The sequence below is a fragment of the Pleurodeles waltl genome, chromosome 3_1, assembly GCF_031143425.1.
Source record: "Pleurodeles waltl isolate 20211129_DDA chromosome 3_1, aPleWal1.hap1.20221129, whole genome shotgun sequence".
NCBI classification, from domain to species: domain Eukaryota; kingdom Metazoa; phylum Chordata; class Amphibia; order Caudata; family Salamandridae; genus Pleurodeles; species Pleurodeles waltl.
The window spans coordinates 661,784,064-661,804,070 of NC_090440.1; the positions used below are offsets into that span (position 1 = coordinate 661,784,064).

At 45.7% G+C, this 20,007-nt stretch overlaps 1 protein-coding gene across 1 annotated transcript in view; it reads left to right on the plus strand.

Annotated features, from left to right (window-relative positions):
- The window catches only part of TSPAN32 (tetraspanin 32), a 357,928-nt gene that overhangs the window by 55,537 nt on the left and 282,384 nt on the right, over nucleotides 1–20,007 (plus strand). Inside the window, exon 3 of the mRNA XM_069221278.1 lies at nucleotides 9,292–9,389. Within this exon, the coding sequence (XP_069077379.1) occupies nucleotides 9,292–9,389 (98 nt within the window). The remainder of the gene's footprint in view (nucleotides 1–9,291; nucleotides 9,390–20,007) is intronic.

The following is a 20,007-nucleotide window of genomic DNA, read 5'->3' on the forward strand; positions in this document are numbered from 1 at the left end:
GTCCTGTGGAAAGTCAGGAATCAAGTGAGGTTATAGCCAGAAAATGGTCTCGTCTGCGGCGGTGTACACCGTCACCACTGTTTGCGATCATCATTGGACACTGTACTCCATAGAGCCCCATGAAAGCCAATAAGGACTAGCACGGCGGTGCAAGACCACCTTCCGCTATGATGCCCAACAGCAGCGGAGTTACATCACTTCCACCTGTCCCTACATACAGGACAGGCGGTCGCCATATTATGGCACAGGTCAACATTCTGAAATTGAAAACTGCGTCCATACACATACATTGCCATTTACATAGTTCAGTTACATACAAGCTCAATTTACACTGAAGTGGTGGTTCCATTGTTCAGTTAGTCACTCCCTTCTCACTCTTGTGTCCCTTAGGTACCACTGCGGAGGAATAGAAGGAGGAGGCAAGCCCCCGTGTACAGACCCCTTGTAAACTTGGCTACACTGGAGGACAGGCACATTTTACTCACCTATAGACTGGACAGGGACACAATCACAGAGCTGTGTGCACAATTGGAGCCTGATCTGATATCTTATATCCGTCAACCCACTGGGATTCCCCCTCTTGTGCAGGTCCTATCAGTGCTCCATTTCCTGGCAACTGGCTCTTTCCAAGTGACAGTGGGCTTGGCTGCAGGAATGTCACAGCCAATGTTCTCAATAGTGCTAGCAAGTGTTTTGGCTTCCCTGCTCAAACACATGTGCAGCTACAACGCTTTCCCCCAAGCGGATGATTTGGCCAATGTGAAGGTTGGTTTCTATGCAATGGGACATATTCCAAATGTTATTGAGGCCACTGATGGAACACTTAAAGCATTTGTACTCCCCTCCCGGCACAATGAACAGGTGTTCAGGAATTGGAAGAGTTTCCACTCACTCAATGTGCAAATGGTGTGCTTGGCTGACCAGTACATCTCCCACGTCACTGCGAAGTATCCTGGATCAGTGCATGACACCTTCATCTTGAGGAATAGCAGCATCCCACATGTGGTGGTACAACCTGAGTCCCCACCCAATGCATGTCAGTGTATGGCTTCAAAAGTCATCCCCCATACCATTGTGCTAGGCTACTATTTGTCCCTCACTTCTTGCAGGTGACTCTGGCTACCCAAACCTGTCGTGGCTCTTGACCCCTGTAAGGAATGCCAGGACAGGGGCTGAGAATAGGTATAATGATGCTCATGGGCAATCCAGGAGAATAACTGAGAGGACCTTTGGCCTACTGAAGGCCAGGTTCAGATGCCTCCATATGACAGGTGGATCCCTCTGCTACTCCCCTGAGAATGTCTGCCAGATAGTTGTTGTATGCTGCATGTTGCACAACCTGGCCGTCAGATGACATGTGCCCTATCTGGAGGAGGAGGAGGAGGATGGAAATACTCCTGTGGCAGCAGTGGAGCCTGAGGACAGTGAGGATGAGGAGGAAGAGGATGAGGATGTGGACAACAGGACATAAGTCATACAGCAGTACTTCCAATGATACACAGGTAAGACAGTGGAACTGACCATTCTTCTTATTACTTATCCTTTCTGTGTGGCTATAGCATGATGGCAGTCACTTCCTTAGCATCCCAACTGACTGTCACCTATGCCTTCCCATTTTGCAGATGTTGGTGTGGTTACAACTGTGTACTGATGTGATGGCTACAGACAGCTACAGGCCATTTTTTTTATGAAATCACATAGTTCAGGACAATTTCATAAGATGATTCAGTTAAAATTATTGCACACTTTTGTCACATAATGCACTATCACTCAAGTTGTGTTCAAGGGTGTTTATTGAAGTGAAAAAAATAGAAGGAATAGTGCAATGGAATGGGGTGATGGTAGAGGAAAGGCCAGGGTATTGGTCCAGTTTGTAGCACAGGTCCAGTGTCCACGGGGTCATAGGAAGGGGAGCAATGGCAGTTGAAAGTGGAGAAGGTGGCACAGTGGAACACAAGGGGGACATTCAGGAGGGTCTAATTTCTTGGCGGTGGTCTTGGTCTTGGCAAGTGTCTCTGGTGTCTGTCTGGGTTGCAGGGAACCTTTGCGGGGTGGTTCACCTTCTGCAGGTGGAGGGGTGCTGGTGGCCTGTGGGTCCGGTGGCAGGGCCACCTGTCCACTAGCTACAGCAGATATGGAGGGCTGTTCAGTTAAATGGCTAGTGGAAGGGGCCCGCTTGATGCATTGTCCCTCATGATGCTGGCCATATTACCCAGCACCCCTGCTATAGAAACCATTGTGGTGTTGAGGGCCTGCAATTCTTTCCTGATCTCCTGGTGGAGTTTCTCCTGCAGCTGCTGGTTTTCCTGCATGATGTCTATCATCTGACCCATCTTGTCCTGGATTTGTTCGTAAACCCCAGGACAGTCGGTTCCCTGGGCCTGTCCTCCCCCTGGCACACAGCAGTCCTCCAAGTGTCCCTGACCCCCTGTGCCTGTGTCCCCGGAACGGTGTGCCCAGTGCCACTGACCCCAGGACCCTGATTGTCTTGGCTGTGAGCTGTGGACTGGGGTCCTTGTACAGGTGGGCACACTGCTGATTGACGGGTCCTGAGGACAGAGGTGTGGGGATGTTGGGTGGCTGCTGTGGTGTTGAATACTGAGGGGGGAGGCTCTGTGGTGGACTGGGTGTGGCTGGGGTATCTGACTGACCAGTGGTCCCTAATGGGCCAGGGAGTTCATTCAGATCCAGAGGTCCAGAGTTACTTTCATCACTGGGGGCATTCTGGTGGGGGACTGGGTAGCCGCGGCACCTCCCAGCCGCTGGGATTGGCTGAGGCACCTGTGGGGATGTAAGTGGTGTATTATGCTACATGTCTGTGACATTTTCTACATCCCTAGCTTCCTCCATATCCTTGCTGTTGCCCTGACACCTTTGTCTGTGTATGGTGATGTATTGTGAGATTGTAAGTTCTCCATGCTGTGCATGCATTGGTGGGGGGTGCACATGCAGGGCTGGGAGGGATGTTCATGCAGTAGGTATGGCATGCAGGGCTTGGCATTCAAGTTAGTATATTGTGCTGGTGTACTGTGGGGGGAATGGAGTAGAGTGATGGGTGGCAGGGTGAGGGGTGGTGGTGGCATGCAGGTATGTGGGGGGACAGGTAGTAAAAATTGACTCACCAGTGGCAACTCCAGTGAGTCCCTCAGGATGCAGTATTGCCAAGACTTGCTCCTCCCATGCTGTCAGCTGTGGAGGGGGAAGTGGGGGTCCACTGCCAGTCCTCTGGATGGCGAGCTGGTGTCTTGCTGTTATGGGATGTACCTTCCCCCTTATGTCGTTCCACCTCTTCCCGATGTCATCCCTTATTCTTGGATGCTGTCCCACGGCGTTCACCCGGTCCCAGATTCTCCACCATAGATCCATCTTCCTTGCAATGGAGATTTGCTGTACCTGTGCTCCAAACAGCTGTGGCTCTATCCTGACTATTTCTTCCACCATGACCCGCAGCTCCTCATCAGTGAAACGGGGTGCCTTTATGGGGACATGGGTGTTGTGTGGTGTGTGTTGTGCAGGGGGTGTTGACTAATGTGGTGGGGTGTGGGGTGCGGGTGCGGGACGGGTGTATGGGTGTTTGTGGTGTGTGTGTGTGTGTGTGTAATTGTGTCTATGATTTGTGTGGCTATCTCTTGGCTATGTTTTGTGTTCGTAAAGGGTTGTGGGTAATGTGGGTGTGTGTTTTATAGTGCTGTGGGTGGGTGGGTGTGGTGTGTGTATCTTTGTCAGGTGTGTGTTTTTAGTTTTGGCCAATGTTGTGTTGTCTTACATTTGGGTTGCCATTCTGACTGCGCCGGTGTGTACCGCCAATGGATTACCACCGTTGAATGTCTACTGTAGTGATTTGTGGGCCATAATGTGGATGGCGTTCTTTTGTTGGCGTAACGGTATGGGTGTTCGTACCTACAGTTTAACACTGACCTTTGGTCTGACGGATATGTGTTTGTGGCAGTAATCTGTCGGTTTAGTGTGTGTGTGTGGCATAATATGGCGAACTGATGTTTGCCTCCGTGACGGTATGTTGGCAGCCGTCACCTCGGCGGTAAGCAGGATTTACCGCCAATGTCATAAAGAGGGCCCATGTTCTTATCCTGTCATAGTTTTACTGTTGCTCTAGGCATGACTGCTGGTTTATGGATGACAGTACTTATGTTTGTAGGTGATTATGCCAATCCTACAACAAGTCGAAACTTTCGTCCCAGCCCTCCCGGCTCACAAGAAACACCTCACCAAAAAACCCACCAGTAAAGGGTGATTTGTGACAGCCTTTACGCATGGACTCAAGAGTGTGACATCTCAGGGAGTGTCGTGGTTAAGCGGAGATTATCCCTGTCTCACATGAACAAGATGTCTCAGTCAAACACACAGGCAATGAAGGAGATGCAGTAAAGTTTGTTATAGGTTTTATTAACAAGACTGCAATCTACGATATGTTGCATGGGCTGCAATGATTAGGATAATGAACAGTGCAAGAAACAGAATTGTAAAGACGAGACTCATTAATACAAAGACCCCCACCATCTTGCATTAGCATGAAATGACATGAGATGAGAAATATGTCCTAATACCCTAATATGATGAATCTACCCTCTAACCTAAAAAGAGCTACGTGTGTTAAACCTAATCTGCCAGTACCATGTCCATGAGCCCCAACCTTCTTTACCTTGGAATGAGGTCTCTAGACCAGACTCCGTGGTGACACGAACATTGGGTCAGCATCAAGGGGACGTGTAGCATGGATAGCATTGATGGCATCTAGTAAGAATCCCTCTGACTGTTTGTGTGAGATGTATTTATACAGATTTGATCGGACCCCTGACGTAGGTATGTTCCCAAACAATAGATAAGAAGACTGCTTGGGGCAGCAATCACATAAACAATTCCCTGGAAAGTACAAGAGTGAGAAAGTAACTAATGTGAATACCTACATCTTATTTATCTTTTGACGCTGATGTTGACGCCTTTGCAAAGTGGCACTGATAACGTAAAACAAAACATCTTCCTAACTAGAAGCACAGCAGCCATCTTGAGAAGATATAATTAAATAAATGTGCTAAAACAGAGCAAGCTAAGTCAGGTAAAAGTCACTGGGTGACAGGGGCACAAGTCTACAAGCCTGAAGGCTAAGCTAACTCCTGCTTCCCAATAAAACAAGATAGGATTCACTACAATCCCTGGAGCCAGGTTGTGAAAAAGGCTTACAGCATCATAGACTGGCACTTCCTTTAGACATGGTTAGCATGAGCAAGAAAACATGACTGCTGCAGTTACAGTCACTCTAAGACAATAATTTGCATTTACAGAATATCTTACTGTAATCCTTCATCAAAGCTCTTCCATCGCTCCTCACCATAGTCAATGCTTCCTTCACTCAAGGCATATTCTCTGAAGCTCTCAAGACAGGTTATATTGTAAAGAAACCTACACTGGACCCTGCTGACCTTGCCAGCTACCATCTCATCACTCACCTACCATTCATTGGCAAGGTCATTGAAAACGCAGTCTGTGTTCAAATCCAAGATCACATTAATGCTTACCATCTCCTGCACATCTACCAGTCTGGCCTCAGATCATGCTGCAGCATGGAGACCACTACCTTACACATTGTAGACAATGCCTTCCTGGCTGAAGGTGGGCCCTGCCTCCTGATATTGCTGGACCTCTCAGCTTCCTTTGACACAGACAACCAGCCCACCCTCATACGCACCTTGAATGCCGTACGTCTCAAATGAGATTCACTAGCAATGTCATTCAATGGCGGTTCCCTCCCTACCTTTCTAATTGACACCAGTTTGTTCACATGTGCATCTCCCGGTCTCAAGAGATCTCTATTACCTCAGAGTCCCTCAGGATTCCTTAATGTCCTATCATCTTTTATCTCTACATAGAGCTGCTTGGTGTTTTACTCACAGATAACATCATCAAGATTACCAATCTGCCAGTGATACAGAACTCTACGTGAAAATCTCCTCTGCTTCAGATATCCAATCCTCAAACACTGCCTGCGCATATCCAGCACCTACCTGAAATTCAAGCTAACCAAGACAGAATACCTGTTATTTGCCAAGAACGACTAATAAGACACAGTGCAAGCCTGGCTCAATGACACGCACCTTGACAGCATTATACCTCAACTTTTACAAAATTCCAAGTTATGTGGATTCAGCCTGGACCCAATCCTCACCCCCTCAAGAACACAAGGGAATGCATTGTAAAAAAACAAACAAAAAAAACACAGGCAACTTGGTGCCAGATTTCTCTTTTAAAGAAAACGGAACTTTAAAACTGCTGTTCAAGCCCTCATATTCTCACATTTATATGATGGTACTGCCATGTGCTGTGGTCTCCCAGACTCCACACAGGCACCTTATATGCCACAGCACTTCCCATCCAGGGCTTAAAGAAATATGATCACATCACCCCCATTCTGATGGAGCTCCACTGGCCAGGGGCATAACACAAGTCCCTCTAGCCACTGCTGAGGAGGTTGCCCCTCACCATCCAAAGAGCCCCAATTCAGCCTGTGAATATTTGTTAAATATCAGAGTCTCAGGACCCTTCCTCACATTCTGTTGGAGGGCCCCATCATATTGTGTTATTCTACTGCGATTGACTCCCCTCGCCAGTTCACACTTTCTTCAAAACGAGCCACATCTTTTAATTACAAGGGCGTCACACCAGGACACCTACTTATCTTGTAGACAGGCTCATCATCTCTTGTGGATCTTGGCACACCCATAGTCGCAAAGTGTTAAAAAGAAAACACAGCTGCAGGACCTTTCCATCTGAGCACTCAGGATCTTTAATAGCATCCCTGTATACATCATAACCACACCAACACTGCTCCAATTTAGGAATGAGTTGAAGACACACCTCTTGAAAGAACTCTATATCACAATGCATTAAGAGTTCACAACTCAGCTACTTCCCCTGTCTTCCATTGACTTTGTCTGTATTTTGACCCTATCCTGCTCTCCACTGCCTTTTGGTCAGGTGTGTCCACTAGAAATACCACATAAATACATGCATACATACAAAGATCTGTAAAGCATGCTGTTCTTAAAATTGGAAGTGCAGAAAGATTCTTTCCATTGTAGTGTACATATAAGGTTAGCTTCTCTGAGACTTATCTGGGAGTTAGGAAATTCAATGTCTGTAAGATAGGCATGAATTTCTCATGGAGTGGTGTGTCTCAGTCAGTAGCCGTTTGGAGATAGGCAAGAGGCTGTGATGTGCTTTTATTTTAATTTTGACAAGAAACATGGCAACAGCCTAAAGAACAGCTTCTTGTGGGTTGAGTCTGTTTTGAGGAGGCTGGCAGGGAGGATAGAGCCCTGGTCAAGTCAGCAGATAACCATCAACTCAACTGCTGATTTCAGATCCTGGAGGCACAGATTCTGTTTTAGGTGTCTTCACTTGTGATAATGGAATGTGGGTGACTCAGCCATGCCGTGGATGTACTGCTTGAAGTTTAGGGATTCATCAAGAAGAAAATGTCTGCGTAGTGTCAGTAGTATTTAGGATTTCAAACAGAAACGAGTGGTTGCAGGATCAGAATTTGAGATAAAAGCAGAAATTCCATCTTCAAAGCATTGCATTTGGGGGTATGTTCCCTGAATATCAAAGTTACAATTTCAATGTATACAAATATTCAGGACACAATATCAAATCCAAAATATCTAAAGATAAGTAAGTTAAGAATTTCTATAGTAACTCCATATATATGTACCTTGCCAATAAATATATCTTCAAGATATGTAAATGTGAAATTAGGAATAGTAAATCTATACTTCCTCCATATACACTTTCCTTTCGATATTTTGGTCTTCAATATTTTGTCCATGATAGTTTTGTATCTTAATATCCTTAGCCTCATTATTCAGCTGCACAATCTGTTTTTGGTGTTTTTGTTCCATCGATTTGTGGATGATATGCAGAAGTATTTACCTGTCTGTGATGTGGATGCAGAAAAGTCCAATTCCAAATATACCTGGGTGCCATCCTTATATTGATGCTAGGAGATTCCACAGTCCTTAAGATATTCTCCCATTCCATCACAACACAGATGGAGTAGGATAGATGATAAGATAAAACCCTGTAGGAGACAATAAGAGGTAGGGGTGGGCTCACAGATGGAGTAAAGAATTTATTTTCACTATCTGGGAGAGTAAGGGTTGTCCATTGTATCTTGATGCATCCGCACAAGAAGCTTTTAGTTTGAGGGTTAAATAATAGTAAACAGTCTCTTTGGTGTTGTTTTTAAATGAAGATATGCTGATTTTGCTAAGAGAATGCTGGACTTGTAACTTTTTTTTTTAGTGTGAGCTGGATGAGCAAAAGGGGAACACTAGTGAAACCCCACATCCTTCTAACGGAGAATCTGTTTAGACTGTCGCTTTGTGAGAACCAATTCTATGCGTTGGTGGTGTTTACAAACTCATGGAAAAAAAAGTGATATCATCAACAGCAACTTTGGTAGGGGAACTATAGTTTTCAAAGAAAAGATTAGTGTCTTCAGATGTGAGTGTTTTAAAATCCCAGATTGTCTCCATCTTGGAGCTGTTAATCACTAATCTTTACATATTCTCTCTTGGATTGAGGCCCAGTGACAGTGATTTGATGGGTACACAAAGGATCAGAAACACCCCAACCAGTCTAACTTGAGGGAGTCCAAGATTTAGATGAATCTTGTTTGGCAACAATGAGGTAGAGCCTTTGCCATGGGTAGATTTGCATAAACGTTAAAGGATGTGAATAACAAAGAGAAAGTACACCAATTCAGGAGTAATCCACTTGACAGTTTATAATATGTGACATTGAAATCTTTCAACGGGGTGAAGTCAAATGTGAGATGGAGGTTAGAGGTGATGGGTTTGATGAGCTCATTTAAGAAACTAGCTTTGTTCCCTTGGGAGTACTATTGAGTGATGAGTCTTAAACTATTGCAACCTATTTCATTTGACAAAGAAGTTCTTCATTGAGGAGTTCAAAAGAGGGAAAACATATTGCTATGATGAAGGAGTCATCTTGCCAGATGACAAAGTACTTGTGTATGTGGCCAAAAATATCTATATGGAGCTGAGAAGAGAGGTTTGTACAAGTGTCGGTTAGAATGAGAATATTAAGGTTCCAATCCAGTATAGTGGCAAATATATTGTGTGTTCAATATCTTATGAGGTATTATATGGTGAGTAAGACTTACTTACTGAATGTTTCCAGTTCTTCTCATTAGCCTAGGTTGGAATCAACGTTGATGCACACTTATTTATTTATTTGTTGTCCTTTTCTTGATAGTGCTCCCCAGTGGGATATGCTTGAGCATTGTCCTGGTGCTCTCTGGAGTTTTGAGTACATTTGCTGTGGTGAAAGAATCCCAGGGCCTCATGATGACGGTAGGTGTCCTTGGACTCTATAAGTAACTAACAACAGAAACATATTTGTTCTCATGGCTAGATTGAAAGCTGCAGGTGGGCTGAGTATTCATTATGAATACATATGTTTCAGAAAAGAAGGGAGAAAGCACTGGTGTAAATATAGACTCAGGAGCAAATTGTTGATGTAGGGGGGCAGTATTCGGTGGGAAGCTTGATTTAAGAGGAGACTTGAATATGATAGATGAGTGGGAACAATGACTTCCCAAATGAAGGCTTAGTGAGCTAGGGGGTAAAATGCTTTTTGGAGACTATAAGAATGACCAGTTCTTGTTGATCGGCCAATGGGGTAGGTAGGGTAGGAGGATGGTCAGACCACTAGTTGGAAGGCTGGATGAAGAGGCTGGTTAAAGGATAGACAAATGCACAATTAGGAGACAATATAAAGAGGTATATGGAGAATGATTGATGCCATGCTTAATTTGTAATGGTGTGTGCAGCTGCGCAGAACTGCTGATTATTTAACACCGCCACATATTTATGACAGTCCATAGTAGAGTGGCGCTGTCAGTCTATATTTAAAAGAGCACATGAGCAAAGTGGGTGTTGGAAATGGCCCTTTTTGCAGGGTTATCCCCAAACCTTTTGCTTCTAACCAGTTTTTGATCCTGTGCTGGATTTCGTTTTTGCTGGCTTTAGGACTCTGGACACTTTTCTACTGCTGACCAGTGCTAAAGTGCAAGTGCTCTGTCTAAGTTGTCTTTCTGATTGATATATCAATGATTGGCATATTTGATACACTAGTAAATCCCTAGTATAGTGAACCAGGTGTGCCCAGGGCATGTAAATGAAATACTATTAGTGGGCCTGCAGCATTGATTGTACCGCCCACATGAGTAGCCCTGCAAAACCTGTTGCAGGCATGCAGTGTCTGTGTGTGCAATTTCAAACTGCCATTTCGACCTGGAAAGTGCACCCACTTGCCACGCCCAAACCTTCCCTTTTACTACCTGCAAGTCACCCCTAAAGTAGGCCCTAGGCAGCCCCATGGGTGGGATGCTGTGTATTTAAAAGGTAGGACATGTACTGGTGTGTTTTACATATCCTGATAGTGAAATACTGCTTATTGGAAATGGCCCTTTCTGCATGGTTATCCCCCAAATGTTTTGCTTTTCTCCCCTTATTTTTCTGACCCTCGTTTTGTTAGCTTTAGGACTCTGGGCACTTTATCACTGCTAATCAGTGCTAAAGTGCATGTGCTTTCTCCCCTACATCTTGGCATAATTGACTTACACCTGTTTGGCTTATTGAATTTACCTGTAAGTCCCTTGTAAAGAGGTATAACATATACCCAGGGTCGGTAAATTAAATGTTGCTAGTGGTTCTGCAGCACAGATTTGCCTCTCACAGAAGTAGCCTTTCAAACCTGTCTCAGGCCTGCCATTGCAGGGCCTGCGTGCAGTTTTCTGCCACCCTGACTTGTCAAATCAAACTACTTGCTAAGAGCTAAACTCCCTTTTTGCTACACTTAAGTGACCACTAAGGTAAGCCCTTGATTGCCCTATGGGCAGAGTGCTGTATATGTACAAGGTAGGACATATGTCTTTATGTACTACATGTCCTGGTAGTGACAAACAGCCTCGCTGGTTCCTTACTACTGTGAGTGCTGCTCCTCTCATAGGATTGCATTGGAAATACCCTGACATATGTCTGTGATACCTTCTGATCGATGAGGAATAGCTTGGGCATGTTTAGTATATTTGGAATGGTAGTGAGAAAGCCTGCTTTCTGATGTAGATGGATTTTACATTGCTATTTTAGAAATGCCACTTCTAGAAAGTGGACATTTCTCTGTGCTTATAACTCTAGTGCTTTTGCAGCCTGACTTCAATCCACGTCTGGGGCAGAGTGACAGCTCCAGTCGGTGCCTACATTCTAGACAGCCATAACACAGGAAGGGCTGGGTGTGACAGAAGAGGCATCTACATATTGATAGTCTTCCTGTGCTTGGGAGAGGGAGGTCGTTCACATCTTACATATGAATAGGCTGTGTCCAGCCCTCACTCAATGGACTGATTACCCCCTACTGATGTCTGGAGACAGGGCTGGGTTGAAAGGTTGTTGTGGTAGAATTGAAACAACTTCTTTTGAAGTTACTCCCTGAAGAAATGCATTTTTGAGTATAAGTAGAAGGGCACTTGCCCCCTGATTTTGGAGCACTTGTGGAACTGGGACAGGACCTCTGTCAGAAGTATTTCTGGACTGCATGAAAGACTAATCTGGAGTGCTCTTCTATTTGTTGCCCCATTGCCTGGAGTCTGATGGGAGCACATAGGACTCATCAGGGTTGCTTTTCTGCTTGTTACCCTGCTGCCAGTGCTCCCTGACTTGGACTTCCCAGGCACTGCTGAACTGCCAGGAGGACCGCCACTGTTTGCCTTGGTATATTGGCCTTCCTGGTCCTGTGTGCCCCAGTGTTTCTCCCAGGAAGCCCAGTGGGTTGAGGGCACTGGTTTTGCTCCTGCTCACCCTACAAGTTTAGGAGTGAGGAGTATTTCATTTTTTTTCCTTACTGATTATTACCTGGCGCAGGGAGAGCGCTTCATTCCCTGCACCCTGGCCACAAGCACAAAGTGAGTGTTCCCTTATTGTTCCTCCGTGCGTCACTCTGGTGCCAATGAGAAGCATTTGGTGAACATTTGGAATGCACCCTAAGTGCCTGGTAGCGCCTTCTCTTCTGGTGCCCCTGGCTTGGGGAGTCATTTCTACATAGCACGGATGAAGCATGCTCCTGTTGGTGCCCCCGGAGCACAAGCAGGCATTTACTCCTGCTGCCGACTCGTGGAGTAAAATCGCGCCCTATTCCCTTGGGATGTTGCTCACCGACACAGCCCCAGAAGATCAAATCAGGCCGTGAGGGGCCATCACTGCCCATGGAGGGCCGAGGAGTTCTTTGTTTTCCTCCAGCGAGAGACTGAAGCTGGAATCTTGGGCCAGCCACCAGAGGTCATGGGCTGTGCCACCCGTTCACCAGCAACCCGTCTCCATGACCGGAGACTTTTGGCGGCACGAGCTGCATGCTCGTTTCCCACTGGTGACATGAGCTTACCTGGAACCAGGGGTCAATCCATACTGGAATTGTGGAGTGCACGGCAAACTCACTTTAGGAGTAAAGGAGGGGTTGTCACTGTGACAGCCCACCTGAGTACCATACTGGCCCTGATAGGAGCGCAAGTGCGCTGGGTCCAGGCCGGCTCAGTCTCTGCGAGGAAAATTGGAGACTTGACAGCTTGAGGGTGATTTCTCCTACTTGGAGTACTGTGAACTACATTGGGAGATTGGTGTGCCTTCTCCCCTCTACTACTGCATTTCCCTGCTCTAGGTACGGCACGGGTGGCTATTGTATTACCCAGGGTAACATGTACTGTCCTAGTGATAACGTGGTACTTACAAGGTTTATGGCTCAGGGCATTGTGATCGCTGATTTATGCACAGTGATATTTCTTTGGTGATATATTCTGATTGCATGTACCAAATGGAAATGTTTCTCCTTGTGTTGTCTTCGTGATGACAATGATCTGAAAACTGCATGCTTAGCAGAGTACTACTGAGTTATGTCATTTGTTTTGGTCTATTCTTCATTTGCAATGCAATATATTTTTATATAACCTGTTGAAGAACAACTTTTGTGGTGTATTTATTGTGTCACTGGCGTGTGTATGTGTGTGTGTTGTGCAAACACTTCACCCATGACCTCTGAGGATAAGGTTGAATGTTCTATCCCAGCTATAGGGGGTGAGCACAGGTTATCTCTGGTGTAAAACGTACTCACCTTGACTAGGGTGGTGGGTTCTGCCTGGCTGAGGTGCATACCCATCCAACCAGAAACCCCATTTCTAACACTGCTAAATTTGTTTTTCACTATTGCAAGGCATATCTCATCCATAGGGATTGCCTTGAAATATATTTTAAGTGTAATTTCCCATTGGCCACAGATAGAGATAAGGCATTTGGGGTCTCTGAACTCACAACTTAAAATACATCTTTTGGTGAAGTTGGTTTTTAAATTGTAAGTTTGAAAATGCCACTTTTAGAAAGTGGGCATTTTGTTGCTTAACCATTCTGTGCCTCTGCCTGCTGTGGAATACATGTCTGAGTCAGGATGACAGTTGGGCTGTTTGTGAATTCACTGTAGACAGTCATACAAAGGGAGCTGAGGTGTGTCCTGCATATCCTGATTGGCCTTCCTGAGCTAGAGTTGTGAGAGGAGCTGACACTTGCACCTGAATAGGGCTGTGCCTGTCCTTAAACAAAGCTGTCTCCAATCCCTTTTAGTGTGTCTGGGGCTAGTGCAGGAAAGGCAGGGTCTTGTACACTACAGAGACTTTTCTTTGAAGTTTGCCTACTTCAAAGGCAGAAATGGGTATAAGTACTGGACCTCTAACCCCAAAGTTATAATCCTTCTGGACTGAGGACATTCTGCCAGGAAGAAGAGCTGGATGCTGCATGGAAGACTGCCACTCTGCCTGTTGCTTTGCTGTGCTGGCCTGCTTCTCGCTGCTTCTGTCCTGGGAGTAAAAGGACTGAACGTTGCTTACTACAGTCTGCTTCCAAAGGTTCTCCAAAGGCTTGGGCTGAGCTTGCCTCCTGTTAAGAAGTCTCAGGGACATCACAGACTTCATCTGCCAGCATCTGGGCTCTCTTACTGAGAGGCCTGACTTGCCATGTGGTGCCAAATCCAGTTCCTGTGCCCCTGGGAATGAGTTCTGGTGCAACCAAGAAGAAGACAAGCACATCGACCCCTTAGCGACTTCGGAACTGGCTCCGCTGTTTGACTCCACGCTGTTGCCTGCACCGGAGCTGTGGTCCCCATTGAGTGCAACAACCACGACTGACACTGCAGGTCTGATGCTGCCAAAGTGCCTCTGAAGTCCCACCACAGCATGAGTCCCAAGTGCCAATTCACTGACGTGCATAACACCCAAATCCACTGCAGCACCTTAGGCCCCATGGTGTGATCTCGACACCACAAAGTTGACACCTCACATCTTGATCTGCTGGACTCATTGACCCCGTTGGGTTGTAAGGAACTAATGCCTTGCCACCATTGCGGCATCACCGCCCCTGCAACTGTAATGAACCGACGCCTTACCTCCCCTAACTAGCAGTAATGATGCGACACCTCACCTTCCCGGTAGAAGTAAGAAACCGACGCTGCACCGGATCCAGCAAAGCCTCACCTCTCCAACTCCATGCAGAGGTTTTGTATCCTCATCGTTTTACAATGTACTGTGCCTGGGGTCCCTGCAACTTCATGACCTGTCCACACTCCCTCGTGAGTGGTGCTGGACTGTTGGGGAATGACTCTATCAAGACACAATGTTAGCCCCAGTTGGAGCTGTTGTGTTTCTAGGCGCTTTACTAAGATTTAGTGGGTCATTACTAACATGGCAGTCTGGACCGCCATGCCGGCTGTGGTGGTAACTCCCGCCAACGGCATGACGGTCCAGACCTCCATATAATGTACATCGCAGAACTGCCACAGATGAAACGCCGCCACGGCCAGGCTCCAGCCACCAGCCAGCCTGGTGGTGGTGGTGTTTCTGATTCGACAGGGCAGCCCTGCAAGCAGCGCTGCCCACCGGATAATGAGTCTGATTCCACCAGCCTCTCCCTGGCAGTTTACACCGCCAGGGAAAGGCTGGTAGAATGAGTGACTCGGGCCCCCATGCACAGCCCCATTGCGCATTTCACTGCCTGTAAATTAAAGGCAGTGAAATGCGCGACGGGTGCTGCTGCACCAGCCGCACTGCCACATTGCCGCCGGCTCCATTTGGAGCCGGCGTCAATGTTCAGGCACTGAATCCAGCTGGGCTGGCTGGTGAAAAAAACACTGTTTCCGCCCGCCAGCCCAGCTGGATGTTCATAATGTGGCCAGCAGGGGGTTCTGCGCACTGGCGGTCTTCTGTTGAGCGTCAGCGCTGATCTTGGCGGGTTTTCCCCGCCGAGATCGTAATGATGGCCTTAATCTTTGAAAAATTGTTTGTTTACTTGTGTATATATTGGATTTTTGTCATTTTGGTCTTGTTTCACTCAGATAAATATTGGTGATTTTTCTAAACTGGTGTGGAGTAGTTTCGTGGTGTTTTCACTGTGTTACTGTGTGTTTGTACAAATACTTTACACATTGCCTCTGGGATAAACCTGACTGCTCGTGCCAAGCTAGCAAGAGTGTGAGTAGGGGTTGTCTTAGCTGTGTGGCTCCCTTGCCCGGACTAGAGTGAGGGTCCCCATTTGGGCAGGGTACAAACCACTGCCAACTAGACACCCCATTTCTAACAGTGTAACAATTCAGTATACTATAAAAAAAAATTAAAAATACCAGCATGTCCAAACTACTGTTATAGCTTTGTTTCACCTTGTATAGCTAAATTGTTACTTGTCTGGTAGTGTAATGGTTAGTAGGGATTGCTGTGCCAGGTATGTACTAGCAGGGACTGTAGGTAGTGCAAACTGCATGTAAATATCTAGGGCCATGACAATAACTCAAAGTATTTTTGAAAGGAGGAGGCATTTTTGACGGAAGGTGCGTTAAAAAAAGACAGCCACTTGAAAATACATTTTTCAATGGAAAGCCAGCGAATAGTTAGCAAGTAAGAATCGATATGGCAATGTTTTTCAAGCCCAGTATCACACAGGCAGCTGCATTTTGATTGTTTTGAAGGCAGTTTACAAGAGATTCTGATAGATCCAGATAAAGAGGATTGCTGTATCAAGGCCGGGCAAAACGACCGCCTGCACTACTGTCTAATGAAAATGTACTGGAAGATACGGAACAATTCTATTTAAGAGCTTTAGGACAAAGAAACAAGTGAAGACCAGTTTAGAGATATGATTTTGCAAAGAAGGGTTAGATTCCAAATTCACCCTTAGGTTGTGATTGGCAGAAACCTTAGCAGGTGAGGCCCAGCTCAACAGGCCACCAGTTAGAATTCCAGGCTGAAAACAAGCCAAAGATAAGGTTTGTCTTTCAAGAATTGAAGCGGAAAGAATTACTGCTCACCCAACCAGCACTTGAAGATAGACAACCTTTACATTGAGACTTAAAGAACAGAATGTGTCCATCAAACCTCAAGATTAGTTTTATCATCAGCATATGAGAAAAGATTAATAAAACGTGCTGATCAAGTAGACTAAAGGAGCCTCATAGAGGTTACGTATGGTTGGGCTGAGAGATAAGCCATGAGGAAACCACAGAATAGATTTGAAATCGGATTGAAAAGGAGGGAGTGTGACCATAGAGAAAGGAGGAAAATCGGTGTAGGTCACAATTAACCAACCTCACCTCACCCGAAAGCAATACCAGGGCTGGGTGGGAGGCCATGTCAATGTCAACAGAAAAGTCTAGAATGATTAAATCTGCTCCACTGCCTCCCCAAGGCGCATGCGAAGTGGCAGATTCTCCGCTATGGAGGAGGAGCGTCGCGCCCCCACCAGCAGCGGCCACTGCAAACCTTTAACAATGAAATGATGATAAACTATATTTATTATCATTTCATTGTTAAAGGGGCGGGCCATGGAGCGTGACAGGGATAGAGGGGGGAATGCACCGTGCACTTCCCTAAGTTTGCATGTGTGCTTGGCCCGTCTCGGGCCAGCCAAACACACATGCACATTGTGCTCTCTCCAGCCCGGCACTGTGCTGCCTGCTGAGGGGACGGAGAGGTGGTGCTGCAGGTATTTTTTTTAACTATTTTTATCTTATTATTTCCCCACACCCAAGCTGCACGCTACGCCACTCCTTTTATTGTCCGCGAGCTTCTACTGCACCTGCGCATATTGTTGAGCATATTAACCAGGATGGATTCTGTACCAAAAGAGTGGTGTAAACAAGATTAATAGTGGTCAAGGTATTGATGTGTTTCACATGATCAGAGAGCTGAGAGTTTATGAAAGAGAATTTTAGTGGACGCTACAAGGAGAGAAATAGGGCAACAGTTTAATAGAGTGCTAGTATCAGACTTTTATGACTAGGGGACAGAGGAAAGAGACTTGTTGAAAATGTTGGCAAGATAGAGAGCCCGGTATGCCGCTTTCCAAATCGATCATGCAGGGAAGGAAGGAAGAAAGAAAACTTGGAGAAACAAACAAGCAGGGGCTGGGTGGAATCTAAGGAGGAGTGGGAAGTCGTCTGTCATGTTTTTTAAAAAAAACATGGAATGTTAAACTAACTGGGGCAAAGCGATTGGAAAAAGAGTGCAGGAGGACTTTCTGGTGTCACAATGTTTTTTATTATATATGTTCTTTTTGGATGCTTGGTCAATCCAACTATTGTAATATATTGTTATGGCAGAATGATCCCGTTTTTTTAATTCCCGAATTGATTTTTAATGAATTGTTTTGACATTTCTATAATGCGTTTCACTACTGTTGTGTTTCATCCGTTTCAGTGGTGTTTGGTGGCAGGAGTATACCAGGGAGCAAAGGGATTAGTTCTGTGCCACATGCTAAGAAGGATGGAGGGTGTCAGTGTGACAAGAGTTCAGTTATTGAAGCTGGAGTAGGCTTCGGAGTCAGAAGAAATTATGATCCATTGAGACTTTAGACCAAACTACCTAGTTGCTCAAGGGAGGGATTACGGCTCATACAAGGATTGAAAGAAAGAAGAGAAAAAAAAGACTGCTAAATAGTCAGTTCAAGAAAACTCATAGGAGTGGCAGTCGTGCATCATATTTGGGGTGGTGAATATGAGATCAAGTATGTGTCTAAATATATAGCTGCATAATCAAAATAATCCTAAATGTTGAGGTCACAGTCGCCAATTAGCATGACAAAGAGAAATAAAATTGAGTAAATTATGGGCAAAATTCCTGTTGTAAGGAAGATGATAGCCAAAACGGTTTCAATTTTAGGATTGAGACACCAATATTAATACCAAGAAGCCATGCTTTCTCAAAGATGGGCTTGTGGGATTTGCATGATGTTTTAAAAATAACTGCAACTCCACCACCAGTAGTGAGCAAGCAATCAAGATGTAAATTGTTGTAGTCCAAAAGAATGGCAAGCACATTTTTGGTCAGGCCTACTGTTTCAGCCACGTCGCAGTTCTGAAAGCTATGTTATTGTTTGTTATAAAGTCATCAGGAAGTTCTGTATTATGTTTCACAATGTGAGGTTTCAGTATATTGAGGAAAGAATATCGAGGTCACACAATCTTTTTCTATACATAAGGCCAATTATACATACCTTGGCTATATATATCTTCAAGGTACATAGATGTGGAGTTAAGAATAGTAAATCAATACCTCCATGTAGGAAACTGGTTTACTGTTTGGGAGGGCGAAGAAGGGGTTGAAACACTACTCAAACAGCAACCACAATTCTTCTCAGAATGAATCACAGGCAAACCCCAAATTACCCTGTACTTAATCCTCTAGTAGTTTGGCACAAAAGCAGTCAGGCGTAACTTAGAGCCAATGTGTAAAGCCTTCAAACAGTAATAATCAGTGGCGGCTCCTCCGTATGCGTATGGGCACAGGAGCGTCATCCCCCCCATCCCCGGCAGCAGTGGCAGCTGCAAATCCCTTTAAACAAAATGATAACTATGTTTATTATTGTTTTCTTTAAAAGGGGTTGGGGCCACGGGGTGACGTGCACTGGGGGGAGTGCTCAGCACTCCCCCATTCAGAGCGGCTGTGTGTTTGGCCAGCCGTCTTGGCCCGACCAAACACACATGCGCTGTAGTCTGTCTCCAGCTCGGCAACAGAGAGCCTGCACAGGCTCCCAGTCTGCCTTGGAGCGCCCAGTCAGGGTGCTCCCAGCCAATCCTGATGCTGCTTTGGGCAGCATCAGGATTGGCCGCAGGGCAGGCTGGGAGCCTGTTCCTGTGCAGTCAGAAAGGAAGAGGAGTGGAGCGGCGTGGGATCATGCTGAAAAAGGTAAGTGTTGTTTTTTTTAAATGTTATTTAATTTTAGGTGTCCCTGCGTCTCCTCCGCGCCCCGCCCCTTCTGCAGCCCACAAGCCACTACTGGTAATAATGTGAAAATGCCACACAAGAAAAATTCCACACCAGTGTCCAAAGATAGAGTAAAACTTGTTAAATTGCTTGAGACCAAAATGTCAAAAATCCAATCAGAAGAACCGGAGGTATGCAATTTTAAAGAATTGTGTGAAATTAGAACATTGGAATGTTGGAAGATCCATTGAAGACAATGGAAAAGTCAGGGCTTCTAAAGGCTGATAAAAGCCTTGAGCTTCAACATTCCAGTGTTTGTCTCACAGCAACAGCTGTGAACAAATGCCTCACGGAGCCCAGGGGTATTTCAATCAAGCATTCTGCTCGGGCCTTTGACACTGGAGAGGGCCTTTAATGCCCAGTATAGCCCACTACGGCAGACTATAAGGCTAAAATAGCTCCTAAAAGCACAAAGCCCCAAAAGTGGTTATCCCGTGCGTCAGATCCGGACAAAGTCACAAGTTCAGGTCGACAGTGATGGAGCATAAGCCGGATACAGGGACCAAGTGAAACCTGCTGAACAAAATACTTTAAATCATAGTTGTGGAGAGTTTTAAGATCCTGCATCAAGGATGCGTCACACAGCTGTGGTTTCGAGGAAGCTGTGGGGCTGCGATGCTGAG